The 16,644-nt window shown below is 46.3% G+C and overlaps 1 protein-coding gene across 1 annotated transcript in view; it reads right to left on the minus strand.

Annotated features, from left to right (window-relative positions):
- Positions 1–16,644, minus strand: part of LOC310878837 (RIMS-binding protein 2-like) — a gene marked incomplete at both ends in the record, with an annotated part of 76,278 nt that overhangs the window by 16,793 nt on the left and 42,841 nt on the right. Inside the window, 7 exons of the mRNA XM_083793252.1 lie at positions 891–999; positions 3,091–3,270; positions 5,468–5,638; positions 9,070–9,597; positions 9,685–9,981; positions 11,701–11,852; positions 15,015–15,038. Coding sequence (XP_083649378.1) covers positions 891–999; positions 3,091–3,270; positions 5,468–5,638; positions 9,070–9,597; positions 9,685–9,981; positions 11,701–11,852; positions 15,015–15,038 — 1,461 coding nt within the window. The remainder of the gene's footprint in view (positions 1–890; positions 1,000–3,090; positions 3,271–5,467; positions 5,639–9,069; positions 9,598–9,684; positions 9,982–11,700; positions 11,853–15,014; positions 15,039–16,644) is intronic.

Genomic DNA, 16,644 nt, shown 5'->3' on the forward strand with positions numbered 1-16,644 from the left:
AAATGTGCTGCACAAGGTGCCCTTTTTTTCACTTGAGCACCTGCCCCTCTAAATGTCTGTGCACGCCACTGACATGGACGGTTTTACAACATCGGGGGAAACCTACAATGACAGTTTTTAACGGAGCAACATAGACCGCTAGAGCAAGTGGTTCCCAAACGGAATTTAGCAAAGGATTTTGTGACAACTACATTTTCAACGGCTCCAGCAGTGGATTCTCAACCCGTTTAATTGCATTAGTCTACGGACGGACTAATATGAACTGGGGACCCCCCAGTTTATGTTGTAAAATCAATGTTAATTTAACTCTGAGAGTGTACAAATCGAACCATAATATGGTTTGATTTGAGTTACAGACCCCTATGGGGTCCATTTGGTTCCAAACTATAATTTAGCTGCGGGGACCCCCACTTTTTGGTAACCACTGTGCTAGAGCATGGAGAACATCAAAGCAAGGAAACACATGAACAGCTTTTTAAAATGAAAATAAAACGACCCAGGGAACCCAGAAGCAGACCGTTCTTTCGCTCGGCGCTAAGCGACCATATACTGACCAATGGAAGGGACCATGAGAGGTCGTCTCTGGGGCTTCATATACTGACCAATGGAAGGGACCATGAGAGGTCGTCTCTGGGGCTTCATATACTGACCAATGGAAGGGACCATGAGAGGTCGTCTCTGGGGCTTCATATACTGACCAATGGAAGGGACCATGAGAGGTCGTCTCTGGGGCTTCATATACTGACCAATGGAAGGGACCATGAGAGGTCGTCTCTGGGGCTTCATATACTGACCAATGGAAGGGACCATGAGAGGTCGTCTCTGGGGCTTCATATACTGACCAATGGAAGGGACCATGAGAGGTCGTCTCTGGGGCTTCATATACTGACCAATGGAAGGGACCATGAGAGGTCGTCTCTGGGGCTTCATGGGGCCGCCATGTTGGATTCTTCTCCCCGTCTCTCGATCTATTCGACCGCCGGCGTTGGTAGCGTTGGTCTGAAACACACACACGCACACAGATACAGAGGCATGTGCATGCACTCATACCCGCACAGACACAGACATACATGAGTTGCATGTGCACACACACGCAACCACACAATCACGCACGCATACGCACGCATACACACGCACGCACGCACTCACACACAACGCACCACTAAATGTACGCGCACACAAACGCTCACAAACACATACACATTATGTGAAGACGAGCCCATAAACATACATGTGCATATGCACTCACACAGCTATACACTCATGCAGGCACACACACCTACACACACACACACACACACGCGCACACATAAACACACCCACACACAAACATACCCACCCGCACGCACGCACATGCGCACACACACACGTGCACACACACACACACACACACACACACACACACACACACACACACACACACACACACACACACACACACACACACACACACACACACACACACACACACACACACACACACACACACACACACACACACACACACACACACACGTGCACACACAAGCACACAAGAATATTTTTTTTAACATTCCAGGAATAGGCCAATGCAATGACATACAAGAAAAACAACAAGAAAAATACACTTTATTTGGATAATTTTTCTTTCATACAGATAATGTAACCCAAGGTGCTTTACAGAAAGATATAGCTATAGAGAGATACAGGCAGTGGCGTGCACAGATAAGACACTAGGGGGTGCTAGAGCACCCCTGAACCTTTTCCCTCTGGACAGCACTGTGCCCACTGTTTTCTTTTGTACAGTGTGTACACTGTACAGTATGTGGACCATGGTGACATTGATCAATTCTTGATTAAAAAAAACCAAATGCTTCTAATATATTATTTATGCCCCAAAATCTATTAATCTCACACTATTAACCCATTCTGACCTGAGATCAGATTCTATAAACGTCTTCTACATCCTGACAGTTTTCTGATAAAGCTATGTTTCTATGTCAGTCGTTCTTCGATTTTTCAAAAATAGCAGACCTACAAGCTCGTATCGCGCCACTCGGTGGCGTGATATGAGCTTGTAGATCTGCTATTTTTAAATAGCTAAAGCACGACACAATGCTAACACCAAAATGGGTTCCAAGGTGCCATTTTTTTTTTTTCACTTGCACCTGCCCCTCTAAATGTCTGTGCACGCCACTGGATATATAGGACAGTGACCCCTGAGCCTGCAACATACAGTAGCCTCCATTCATCGCACACAAATAGTTAGAGCCGAGCCGTACATTTGCTGGTTAACCCTGTTCAGAACGGAAACCCCCTTTAGGTGTTTTAACCCATTTTGACCCATGGGAACGATTCTACAAAATGTCTTCTAAATCCTGACTGTTTTCTTGAAAAAGCTATGTTTTTCAAATCATCAGTCGTTCTCAAAACACTTTCAATCACTGAATGCTCCTTTAACGTCGATATTTAAAAATAAATGTCTTTTTACAATGTCTTTAGTCTAAGTGAAGAACTCATGTTTCTATATCAGTGGGTTCTCAATATTCCATGTCGGAAGCAAAGATTTGAGTTAAAAACGTTGGCTCTGAAAGAACACGCATTCAAAGATTTGCGCCGCATTTTCACGATTTTTCAAAAAAATAGCAGACCTACAAGCTCATAGCGCGGCACTCTGTGCCGCGCTATGAGCTTGTAGATCTGCTATTTTTTCAATAGTTAAAGACTAACATAATGCTTTAACCCATTCTGAACGGGAACCCATTTTGGCGTTAGCATCATGTTATGCTTTAGCTATTGAAAAATAGCAGACCTACAAGCTCATAGCGCGCCACCGAGTGGCGCGCTACGAGCTTGTAGGTCTGCTATTTTTGAAAAATCAAAGAACGACTGTGAAATTTTTTAGAATCTGATCTCAGGTCAGAATGGGTTAATCAGACCAGTGTGTGTGTGTCCAGTGGAAACCTCGTATGAATCTGATCTCAGGTCAGAATGGGTTAAAACACCAAAAGGGGCTTCCCGGGGTAAAACAAAGTAAAAACAATGGAGAGTGCTGTTTCCACCAGCGATAATATCAGAGTATGCCCCGCCATACCGTCCGTCAGTCCGTACCTTAAGGGCGTTGTGCGAACTGCGCCGCCGTCCCTCCTCCAGCTGCATCTCCGAGTACAGCTCCTCCTCGTCCTCCTCCATGATGTCGGAGAGGTCCGAGCCGCCGCCGCCGCCGGCGCCGCGGCTACTATCACTCTGACACTCCCCTCCCTCCTCCTCCTCACTGTGGCTATAGTGAGGCTGCGGAGGTTGACGGACACACACAGCGACAGCCGCATGGTTTCAGCAACAACACACACACACACGCATGCACGTTTGTGGTCGCGAGGTCGTCGTAGGCCCCCGCCCCCACACCACCACCACCACCGCCGCCGCCGCCATCGTCACATGCGTGCATACACGCGACACATACACGCGCACCACACGCACACGTTAAAAAAATATATATACACGCGCCGTCGGCACGCGCCGTCGTCGTTGTCGTCGCGCATGCATGACATGCCGCACGTATGCATGTGTGCATGTATGCAGGCATTCATTCATACACACACACGACATAATGCACGTGTCCATGTATACATGCATACGCGCGCACAGATGGGAGATAGAAAATGCATGCACAAGACAGACAGACAGACAGATACACGCGCACGCACACGCACACATACGAATATAGACGTGACACAAGAATGCATCATCATGTATATATGTACAGAACACCCATACAGACACCCATTTACGGTATGCATGCATTTGCATGCAAAGTTGCATCCACACGTGACATGGGTACAGTACACACGTGTGTGTGTGTGTGTGTGTGTGTGTTTGTGTGTGTACGTACGCGTGGACGCACAAACATACACGCGCGCACACACACACACACGCACGCATACAGACAGAAAAGGTTATGCTGTATTTGCATAGATCCTAAAGTCACGCATGTTTACCGATTTGGACAGGGCTCAGCTCCCTTAAAAATGCTACTAGTTTTAGCTAGGGTTGTCCCATTGCCAATCTGGACCCGATCACGTCATTTTTGTGTTCTTCAAGTTCTTCATTTTAGTTTTAGTCATATAGTCTCTTGAATAGTTTTCATTTAGTTTCAGTCACATTTTAGTCACCTGGAATGTTTTAGTGTTAGTCTAGTTTTAGTCAACTAAATATCATAAGGTTTTAGTCGACTAAATCTACAGTTGATTTAGCCGAACAAAATGTATTTTGGCGGGCCTTGATGCCGTCGTAATGATGCGACGCGTTGTGAGCTTGTAGATCGGATATGTTCAGCATGCAACCAAGTGTAAAATGACTTATAACTGGATATCTTGTCCACTATAGTCCCTTCCTAACATTTTAGTCTAGTTTTTATTTGTTGACGAAAACGTCAGTATATTTTGTCTCAGTTTGAGTCAGCGCGGCTTCGTTTTCATGTAGTTCCAGTTTAGTTTTCGTCGGTGGAAAAAGGTAGTCGACGAACTTATTTAGTCTTAGTTTTAGTCGACGAAAACAACACTGTTTCTAATGATCGGAATCGGATTGGGAAAAAAAGTATCCATATCATGATATTACGACTGGATATCGTCTATGAGTTTTGGATATTGTACGATTGTGACATGGCGTTATAAATATCTGATCGGGGGAAAAGTCTGTACTCAAAATCAAATTATCGGGAATCGGAAACAGGGAGCGAAAAAAATAAAAACGTGATCGGTGACATCCCTGTAGTTTTTAGCCCATTGGAAGCCAATTCCCTAAGAATTCCCATTCCCTAAGAATGGACCCTTGCACACAAAGACAGACAGACCTGGGGGGGGGGGGGGGGGGGGGGGACAGGACAGGACAACGTGGGTCGGGGTAGGTATGGGAATGATTCAGTGGGTTTGTTTTTTATCAGTGGTGGAAAGTAACTAAGTACTTTTACTTAAGTACTGTACTTAAGTACAATTTTGAGGTATTTGTACTTTACTTGAGTATATCCAATTTCCAGTACTTTTACTTCTACTCCATTATACGTCTCAGAGCCAAAATGTACTACAATTATTTGAAAACTTTAGTTACTAGTTAACTTTGGAGATTTAAATTTTGATTAGAAAACACACATTAACCACTTCAACCCTATACATTTCGGCCATTTGAAAATCGCCGATCTACAAGCTCAACAACGCGACACATTGTGAGCTTAGAGATTGGCTATTTTCAATAGACTTTGCGCACATTTTGAACTTGTGAAATGGGACATTCTGCAATATGACTACTTTCACTTTTAGTACTTTAAGTACATTTTGATGCCGACACTTTTGTACTTTTTACTCGAGCACAATTCCGTACTTTTCCGTAGCCTATACTTCTAAATTGCAGTATTGGCACTTTTACTTAAGTAAAACAATCGAGTACTTTTTCCACCACTGTTTCTTTTTGTTGTTATGGGTGTTGGTCTTACCGGCCGGCCCAGCTCGGAGCCTCTGAGGAACTCGTCCACAGAGGCCACTCTCCGGCGGCTACGAGCGTAGCCGCCGCCGTCGTCCTCCTCTTCCTCGTCCGAGTGGTGTTGGTGGAACGACTGGCCGTGCTGCTCTCCGTAGCCGGCCTGCCTCGGCCCCCCTCGGCCCCCCTGGAAACACAGGCGGAGACGCCACAAAACACACCGAGAGTTAAACCCATTTAGAGGCCCCCTGCCCCCCTGGAAACACAGGCGGAGACGCCACAAAGCACACCGAGAGTTAAACCCATTTAGAGGCCCCCTGCCCCCCTGGGAACACAGGCGGAGACGCCACAAAGCACACCGAGAGTTAAACCCATTTAGAGGCCCCCTGCCCCCCTGGAAACACAGGCGGAGACACCACAAAGCACACCGAGAGTTAAACCCATTTAGAGGCCCCCTGCCCCCCTGGAAACACAGGCGGAGACACCACACAGCACACAGAGAGTTAAACCCATTTAGAGGCCCCCTGCCCCCCTGGAAACACAGGCGGAGACGCCACACAGCACACCGAGAGTTAAACCCATTTAGAGGCCCCCTGCCCCCCTGGAAACACAGGCGGAGACACCACAAACACACCAAGAGTTAAACCCATTTAGAGGCCCCCTGCCCCCCTGGAAACACAGGCGGAGACACCACAAACACACCGAGAGTTAAACCCATTTAGAGGCCCCCTGCCCCCCTGGAAACACAGGCGGAGACACCACAAACACACCGAGAGTTAAACCCATTTAGAGGCCCCCTGCCCCCCTGGAAACACAGGCGGAGACGCCACAAAGCACACCGAGAGTTAAACCCATTTAGAGGCCCCCTGCCCCCCTGGAAACACAGGCGGAGACACCACAAAGCACACCGAGAGTTAAACCCATTTAGAGGCCCCCTGCCCCCCTGGAAACACAGGCGGAGACGCCACAAAGCACACTGAGAGTTAAACCCATTTAGAGGCCCCCTGCCCCCCTGGAAACACAGGCGGAGACACCACAAACACACCGAGAGTTAAACCCATTTAGAGGCCCCCTGCCCCCCTGGAAACACAGGCGGAGACGCCACAAAGCACACCGAGAGTTAAACCCATTTAGAGGCCCCCTGCCCCCCTGGAAACACAGGCGGAGACGCCACAAACACACCGAGAGTTAAACCCATTTAGAGGCCCCCCTCGGCCCCCCTGGGAACACAGGCGGAGACGCCACACAGCACACCGAGAGTTAAACCCATTCTACAAAATGTCTTCCGAATCCGGACATCCGCCGATTAGAAAACATACATTAACCACTTCAACATACATTTCAGCCATTTGAAAATCACTGATCTACAAGCTCACAATGTGCATTGTGAGCTTGTAGATCTGCTATTTTCAATAGATTTTGTACACATTTTGAACTTGTGAAATGGCACATTCTGCACAATGAGTACTTTTACTTTTAATACTTTAAGTACATGTTGATACTTTTGTACTTTTACTCAAGCACATTTTCAATTCTGTACTTTTACTTGTTCTAAATTGCAGTATTGGTTATTTTTTCCACCACTGCTCAACACCATACCGTAATGTGCGTCCAAAAGAATAGACATACCAACCACCAATGCACCGCTCATGGCGTACTGAACCTCTTGCCTGCCCTTTTGTTTTCCTTCTCCTGATCTTCTGATGTAATTGTGATGTTTTTTTTTACATGATATTGTATTACTCGATGACACTGAAAATGAGTTTAGTTACTCAGTGTAATTTGGAGAATAAATAAAACTTTAATGAATTACCGTGGCAACGTTGATTGATTAGGTCAGGATGACATTAGGTTATTATTCAACCGCGACATGAAACCAAAACGAGCTATCGAGCTAACCAAAACGAGCTATCGTGCAATGATCTCATAAAACATGTTTGCATTATGGCAAGTTAACTGAAGTTATATATACCTAATAGTTGAGCAGCTCATTTTGGTGTGCAAAGTGCAAACCAGCACAGCCAGCGATAGCAACAAGTTAGCAAGTAGCAGGCAGCAACAACCACCACCACCACCACCACCACCAAGCACAACCAGAGCTGCAGCATCAAACAGCCAGTGCAACACGCTGCACTCCGCCCTCCATTCCACTCCTCCACCTCCAGAGAGTCACATAGTAGCCTGGGCGGTTGGATGGCACTCACACCCGCCTTCTAATGAGAGCGCAGAATCTAATCTAATCTTATATACGGCAACCTTCCCTGTGTTTCTTCACTATAGTCCGATCCAGAAGAACACAGTTTGCAACACATACATCAGTAAGCAGGAACTGGGGATGGCGATGAAGGACCGGAAAGTCTGGCGTGGCGTTGTGAAATCCATGATCTCGACCGCGGCCGTGGTCACCATTCCATTTCGGGTTTATGAACCGGTCGGGAGCGGATGATATCGCTACGTCATGTTGTAGTATTGTTTTGTAGTCATCAATCTTCCGGAACTTCCTTTTCCCTCGAACCGATTTTCTCAATAAAAGCCACAGGCTACTAGAGCTTTTATTGTTATTCTTCCGGTTTGCGGGAAAAGGAAGTTCCGTTTGATTGTTCCTGCCTGATGAATACAAAACAATGACTACAACATGACGTAACAATATCATCCTGATGACTGCAAAACAATGACTACAACATGACGTAACAATATCATCCTGATGACTACAAAACAATGACTACAACATGACGTAACAATATCATCCTGATGACTACAAAACAATGACTACAACATGACGTAACAATATCATCCTGATGACTACAAAACAATGACTACAACATGACGTAGCGATATCATCCTGATGACTACAAAACAATGACTACAACATGGCGTAGCGATATCATCCTGATGACTACAAAACGATGACTACAACGTGACGTAGCGATATCATCCTGATGACTACAAAACAATGACTACAACGTGACATAGCGATATCATTCTGATGACTACAACGTGACGTAGCGATATCATTCTGATGACTACAAAACAATGACTACAACGTGACGTAGCGATATCATTCTGATGACTACAAAACAATGACTACAACTTGACGTAGCGATATCATTCTGATGACTACAAAACAATGACTACAACGTGACGTAGCGATATCATCCGTTCCAGACCTGACACGGCACTTTTGGAACAGAGACCAGGCTTGCCTCCGAGGTGGAAAGCCTGGTGAGTCACAGAATTGTCATTTTAATTATACTAAAATCAAAATTAAATATCACAGAAAATCAGGGCCGGCCCGGCCCGACTAATTAATTAGGGGGTCGGGTAGGGTCGGGTTCGGGCAGAAAATGAGGTCCGACTGGCTGAAACTCGTCCCGTGAGAAACCTTCCGGAGCGCATGCAATGAAATATCGCGAGTCGGCCGGCGATTTCGATTCGTCCTATACACCGAACACCGATCGTCAATTTTCGACAATGTATCGAGAATCGCCTTAGTGGGTATAATGTTTTTGTACGTTTTGTATCCCCGGGGGGGGGGGGGGGGGTAAACCAGGCAGAGACATAAAAAAAGCACAAAACATTTGACTTTTTTCTTTTTGAATATCCGAAACGTTCTCTCACCTTGCCGGCCTGGCCCTCCGCCGCCGCCACCCTCTGCGCCGCCTCTCGAGCGATGGCTTTGGCCACCGTGTCCGGAATCAGCGTCCCCCGGGGCTGGGGCAGGATCCTCTGGGGCGAGGGGGAGCGGGCGTTGCAGGCCGGGGGCGGCGCCGCCAGGGTATGGCCCTGCATGGGGGGGGCGGGGGCACCGGCGGGGGGGGGAGGAGGAGGCGCCGCCGCCAACGAGGGGGAGCGGGCGGGAGGCGCCGGGTCCCAGCCGGGCGGTCCCGGCAGCGCGGGGTGGTGGTGGTGGGCCTGCTCTTTGGCATTCAGGTCTCTGGCACTTACTGGTCTCTGAGGTACGGGGTGGTGTTGGTGGGGGTGGTGGGGGTGCGGGTGCGGCAGGAGGGGTAGCCGGTGCTGGGGCCTCATGGTGGGACCACCCTGGTGGAGCGGCGGCGGGTGGTGGTGGTGGGGGTGGGGGTGGGGGTGGGGGTGCTGGAGGAGGTGCGGCGGGGGGACCGCTCCCCCCGGGTGAGGAAGCCTGACCTGCTGAGCGTGCGGCGGAGGAGGAGGAGGAGGAGGAGGAGGAGGAGGAGGAGGGTGGAGCGCAAGCGGCTGCCCGCCCCGCGGCGCCTGAGGGTGGGGCAGCAGGGCGAGGAGGGGCTGCTGCTGCGGGGGGGCGTGAGGGTGAGGCGGCGGCGGCAGGCCTGTGCTGTGCGGGTGCTGCGGGTGCTGCTGCGGTACCAGCGACAGCGCCAGCGGGACGGGGAGAGGCACCAGGAGGTTGTTGGGGATGGCGGCCGTGGGGGAGTCCTGCGACTCGCCCTGCGCCGACAGGGTCCTGACGATGACCTCCCGCGCCTCCAGGCACTGGATCCTCGTCAGCTCCACCGTCACGTAGTCCGCCATGGGGTACATCACCTCCGCTATCTGCAACGGGATATCGGCACACACGCATCAAGGTCAAGGTCAAGGTCAACTTTATTATTGTCCACGAGGGAAATTTGTCTTGGGCTTTCACCCCCAGCTACAGCCACACATAAAACATCAATGACAACAAAATACATTACAGAGGAAGACACGACATTACACAATTCATGCATGCACACGCGCGCGCGCGCGCACACACACACACACACACACACACACACACACACACACACACACACACACACACACACACACACACACACACACACACACACACACACACACACACACACACACACACACACACACACACACACACACACACACACACACACACACACACACACACACACACACACACACACACACACACACACACACACACACACACACACACACACACACACACACACACACACACACACCACGACAGCGCTTAGAACAGTCACTGCATGGTTGGTGGGGGACACCTTCACCCCTTTTTTTTGTTGCAAAATAAATATATGTTAAAAGGAGAATTCCATGTGCTTTCAGAATAAGGCTTTCTGAATCGTAAAATCTCCAAAGCAACTGCAGTAACTCAAGTTTTTCCAAATAATTGTAGTGGAGTAAAAGTACACATTTTGACTCTGAGATGCAGTGTAGTAGAAGTAAATACAAAAAAATATATATATAGCCCCTATAGTGTCATGTGCACTGCACACTAGACTAAAAAGAATGTGTACCGCAGTTCCGTGACCCACAAATGGGTCCTATAGGAGCCGGTGTTTGGGGAAACGAGGAGGTGAGGGGGGGGGGGGAGACAAATGGGACTAGTGTGAAACATGCACTGGCGTTGGGTTGTCGGTAGGGGTCAGTGCAGTGCACCATTATGCCCACGTTGAAGGCACACACGATGCCCAGGCCATGTTGTTCACAAAGGCGGAATATACAGAGCTACACTACTGCATTCATGGTGCTTCCTCTGTACTTTTTTTCAACAGACTGATACAAAACCATTCCCTGACATGTTTTACAGACAGACAGGCAGGCAGGCAGGCAGGCAGGCAAGCAGGCAGACAGGCAGACAAGTCTCCTGTCTTTCTATATTACTAGAGCCAGTGTCCGTGGTGTGTTGTGAAGAACAGAACAGGCCAACTCCATATATGGAGATATATATATGACCAGGTCCATATAGCCCGGGGCGGAGGCCTTTTGTTCCTGGTTCTAGTTAAACCAGGAACAAGTTAAATGCATGCCCCCACCCAGTTATTATATGTATGTGTCCCTTTTATGCCATTATATGGAGTTCTGTGTCATGCATGCAGACAGACCAGCCCCATGTGGACCAATGGGCAGGGGCCCTGCAGTCCAGAGCACGGAGCAGAGGCCTTTTCTGGGGCGGTTCTGAACAACCGTGGGCCTGACCGACTCGACACCGGGCACCGCTGCACCCCCCCCTGCGGGGGTGTGGAACGCGTGAGTCGAATGTGAAGTCGTTGGGGCGAATGGTTCTCGAGTTACGTGGATTACACACACACACACACACACGTACAGACCGACAGACAGACGCACAGACAGAGCATTTATAGATAGATAGAAGATGTCAAATCCAACGCGAATACAGTATACAAACATCACTATCACCAACCAGAAGCTAGACAGCTTCAACGTGCCCTCAAAATATGAATAATGTATTGGTGGGCGGCATCGACTTTAAACTGGAATGCTTCAACTCACCCGTTGCCCTTTAGTGCAGACCACGTAGCCAATGACGTTGGCCCCGTTGGATGTGCCCGTAGGGGAAAGGGGCGGGGGCTTCCATCGCACCTGGAGGACCCCCGGAACCTGTCCGCAGAGGACCTGCACCTCTTGGGGAGCATGGGGAGGGCCTGGCAGGGCAGGGCAGGGCAGGGCAGGGCAGGGCAGGGCAGGGCAGGGCAGGGCAGGGCAGGGCAGGGCAGGACAGGGCAGGGCAGGACAGGACAGGACAGGGCAGGGCAGGGCAGGGAAGGACAGGGCAGGACAGGGAAGGCAGGGCAGGGCAGGGCAGGGCAGGGCAGGGCAGGGCAGGGCAGGGCAGGGCAGGGCAGGGCAGGGCAGGGCAGGGCAGGGCAGGGAAGGCAGGGCAGGGCAGGGCAGGGCAGGACAGGGAAGGCAGGGCAGGGCAGGGCAGGGCAGGGCAGGGCAGGGCAGGGCAGGGCAGGGCAGGGCAGGGAAGGCAGGGCAGGGCAGGGCAGGACAGGACAGGACAGGACAGGGCAGGACAGGACAGGACAGGACAGGACAGGACAGGACAGGACAGGACATGTCAAACGCATATATGTACAGGATAGGGGTGTAACGATATAGTGCAACTGCATCGAAAAATCGATTTTAATTTCAAGAATCTAAGTATATATCGGAATGAAAACGGCAACATTGGCTATGTGTTGTATCGTTTTGCAATGGAAATAATCGGTATCGATTCGTTTTGCTATATGCAACTAATCGATTGTATCGATACTAAATCTTTGTGCGTGGTATTTAGCAAATTTTTTTTGAAGAAAAATGAAAAAGAGGGGTTTAATTACTTAATTTAAAATGACGTCAATGTATTTTAAATAGTTACCGTATCGATTTCAAATCGTTGAATCGTATCGGATCGCCATAATGAACCGATGTCGTGCATGTGTCGTATCGTCGTGATATGTATGGCATCGCTGTTAAAATGTATCGTTACACACCCCTAGTACAGTACAATGATGATTCTCCAACATTTCACCTTCAAGGACCACCAGTTTGATATGCATTAGATTTAAGTTCCCAGAGGGGATTTCAACCCTTTTCACATCTCCGTTGTTGAGCCACGGGGACCACCATGTGGTGACATTTATAGGGCTCCATTTTCGTCACCACTAAACCCCCTTTTTCCCTAAACTTCTTTGCCTTTTTACTATTTTGAAAAACATTTTTGAATAGTTCATCTCTAGACAATCTACATTGACACGTTGAGAGCTTGTAGACTGGCCATTTTAACTATATATTCAAAAATGTTTTGCGGGGGGAAAAAAAGCCAAAGAAGTTTAGGGATAAGGGGTTTAAGCGGTGACGAAAATGGAGCCCTTAGCCTCTCACAAAAGTAATGTATGTTCTGTTTTTTTCGTTGGATAAGATTTTGGCTACAATTCCATGTTTTTGGCAAAGCATTTATTTTATTTTATTTACATTCTCTAATTGTGTAGAATTCTTGTAAATTAAGCAGTGCAGATGTTTAACAATAATGTATAACTCTTGAGAGCGTAAAAAGAAACCAAATGGACCCAGTGCCTTCATGGACTCTCAAGAGTTAAAGATCTAATGATAAGGGTCCATTTGGTTACCAACTCTTCTAAAGAGTTAAAGATCTAATGATAAGGGTCCATTTGGTTACCAACTCTTCTAAAGAGTTAAAGATCTAATGATAAGGGTCCATTTGGTTACCAACTCTTCGTCATTTACAGCTGGGGAACGTAAAATGAGACCAAATGGGGTCCATTTGGTTTCATTTTACGCTCTTAAGAGTTAACTTATTGTGAAACATCTGCATTACTTAATTTACAAGAACTCTATACACAATTAGAGAATGTAGAAGAATTTATCATTTTGATCAACGTTTGCCTGTTATCTCTCCCAATGGTATACATCAATACAGCATGGAGATGTGGACACAATCTTATCCCAACAACAACAACATATTATTTTAGTTTTGTGTCAAAATGCCATCAAAATGATGGTTCCGTGGCTCAAATGCCGAATACATAAATAATGGGCCTTGATGTATACATTTGCACCCCCTGGTGGTCGTTGAGACGTTGAGATCTACCGAGTGTCACATAATATAGATTTTACAGACAACAACATTATATACAATAAGGAAGTAGAAATTGGGGAACACACTTAATACACTCACACATTCGCGTGTATTAATGTGTAATGTGCATGTGCGTGCATGAATGTAGGTAAATTAAGTTGTGCATGCTCCGCGCGCGCACACACACGCACGCGCACGCACGCACACATGCGCGCACGCACGCACGCACATCAATGGTTCCATTGTGGGATTCACATGCACAGCCACAGTGCATACTGTACACTATGTACACTCATACATAGTGTAAATACATGCGACAACCAATCAGCTTGAGTTGTGAGTGAAATAAATATTAATAATAATATTATTATAATAATAATAACATTTATATTGTATTTTTTAATAGATACTCAAAGCAAATGTGCTTTACAAAAACAAGACAAATAACTTTAAATAAAGACGGAATTATTGGTGGGGAAGGCATAGATAGGCAAGTCTAACTTTCTTCAGCATGTGTTATTCCTGGCTATAGGCTGCGGGAATGACTCAACTCAATCAAAATGGCAGCCGATCGATGGCGCTCACAGGTGCTCACGGTGCTTTCATTAGCCGTGTGCTCGGTGAGTGAACTACTGAACTCGCAAAACAAAGCATTTGAAATTGGCTTGAAGTATTTTAACTAGGATGTAAATAAATGTGGCAACATGCCTGTCTCATCAAGTAAAATTCAAGGAGTATATATATATATAATATATATTTATTTTTAATTATAATAATTATTATTATTATTATTATTATTATTACTACTCTGTAGCACTAATAACAATGACAATAAACTTTAGCCAACTTAATATCTGTTTTCAAAAGTAATAATTAAATGAAATAATAGATCCTATAGACTAATGAAAAAAGATATAAAGGGAAACGGTAAAATAAAAGGAAGGAAAGGAAGCATACAAAAGATACAAAACAGGAGGGGACAGAGGAGGACAAAATATGAAAATACTTCCCTATAACTTTTCATTGCCTTTGTCCTCTCTCTTTAAAAATAAATATATATATATATATATATATATATATATATATATATGCGGTAATAAATCTGCCTCGCAGCGTTGGGTGCTTAAAACGCTTCTTGGAAACGAACCCCTGCCAAAGAACTGTGCTGATGATTTAAGTGCGAGTGAAAATGGAACACTATACACGGGTGTGTCTTTCTGACCTGTTCTGCAATATGCTGTTGGACCTGAGGCGATAAAACACAGCACACAACAAGGGGAAGGTAAGGCACTGTGTTCTATGGGACGCCATGAGGCCTGACTCACACCTTCACAACAGACTGATATGTATGCGTGTTGTATACAAAGGGTGTGATACATCTTGCCCCAATGCATTTCCACAGTGGCGTGCACAGACATTTAGAGGGGCAGGTGCTCAAGTAAAAAAGGGCACCTTGTGCAGCGCATTTTGGTGCTTTAGCTATTGAAAAATAGCAGATCTACAAGCTCATGGCGCGCTACGAGCTTGTAGGTCTGCTATTTATTTTTTAATCGAAGAACCACTGACATGGAAACATAGCTTTAGATTGTGGGGGGCCTAAATAATATAGTAGAAGCGTTTTTTATCAAGATTTGATCAATGTCACCATGGTCCACACACTACAAATTAAGAAAAAAAATATTTTTTTCTTTTTCTTTTTTAGAGCACATTGCCAAAAGGGCAGGGGGTGCTCTAGCAACCCCTAGTGTCTATCTGTGCACGCCACTGTATGTATGCTTGTTGTATACAAAGGGTGTGCTACATCTTGCCCCAATGCATTTCCAATGGGAGTCACATGGTTTGACACATTTGTGTTGTGTGACGGGGGAGGGGGGCAGTCGAAACACAGCCGTACTACAACAGCTTGTAGTCCAAAATTGTTGTATCAAACCATGTGACTTCCATTGGAAATGCATTGGGGCGGCCATGACACTTACATCTTGCTTACATCTAGCATGCATCGATGTTGTATGTTAGATCGAAAGGTGTGGATATACCAGTGTAATTAGCAGTGGTGGAAAAAAAAGTACTCAATTGTTTTACTTAATTAAAAGTACCAATAGTGCAATTTAGAACTACTTTGTCACAAGTAAAAGTACGGAATTGAAAATGTACTTGAGTAAAAGTACTAAAAGTAAAAGTATAACATAATGCTTTAACCCATTTTGGGCGGGAACCCCTTTTGGTGTTTTAAACATTGTGTTATAATTAGGGCTGTCAATCGATTAAAATATTTAATCTGATTAATCGCATGATTGTCCATAGTTAACTGTGATTAATCGCAAATTAATCGCATATTTTTTTATCCGTTCTAAATATACCTTAAATCAGTGGTTTTCAAGATTTTTCTTATCAAGGCCCATTATTTATTCTGCATTTGAGCCACGGACCACCATTTGATGACATTTAGCCTTCCAGACCCAAACTAAAGAACTGTATTTATGTTGGCCAATGGTACCATTACGAGAGATAACAGGCCATGTTGATCAAAATAACATGTTTTCTAAGTTTTCTAATTGTGTAGACTTAAATTAAATTAAGTAATTCAGCTGTTTAACAATTATTCAACTCTTCAGTGTAAAATTGCCATGCGTCTCTCAACCATTCTGTCAAACTTCACAGTGCGTTAATCGCGCATCAAACAAAATTGTGCCGTTAAAAGGATTGTGAGTTAACTAGTTAATAGTGCGTTAACTTTGACAGCCCTAGTTATAATTTAGCTATTGAAAAATAGCAGATCTACAAGCTCATAGCGCGCCACCGAGTGGCGCGCTATGAGCTTGTAGATCTGCTATATATACGAGCTTGTAGGT

Source organism: Protomyctophum parallelum, assembly GCF_964188405.1.
Source record: "Protomyctophum parallelum genome assembly, chromosome: 21".
NCBI lineage: Eukaryota > Metazoa > Chordata > Actinopteri > Myctophiformes > Myctophidae > Protomyctophum > Protomyctophum parallelum.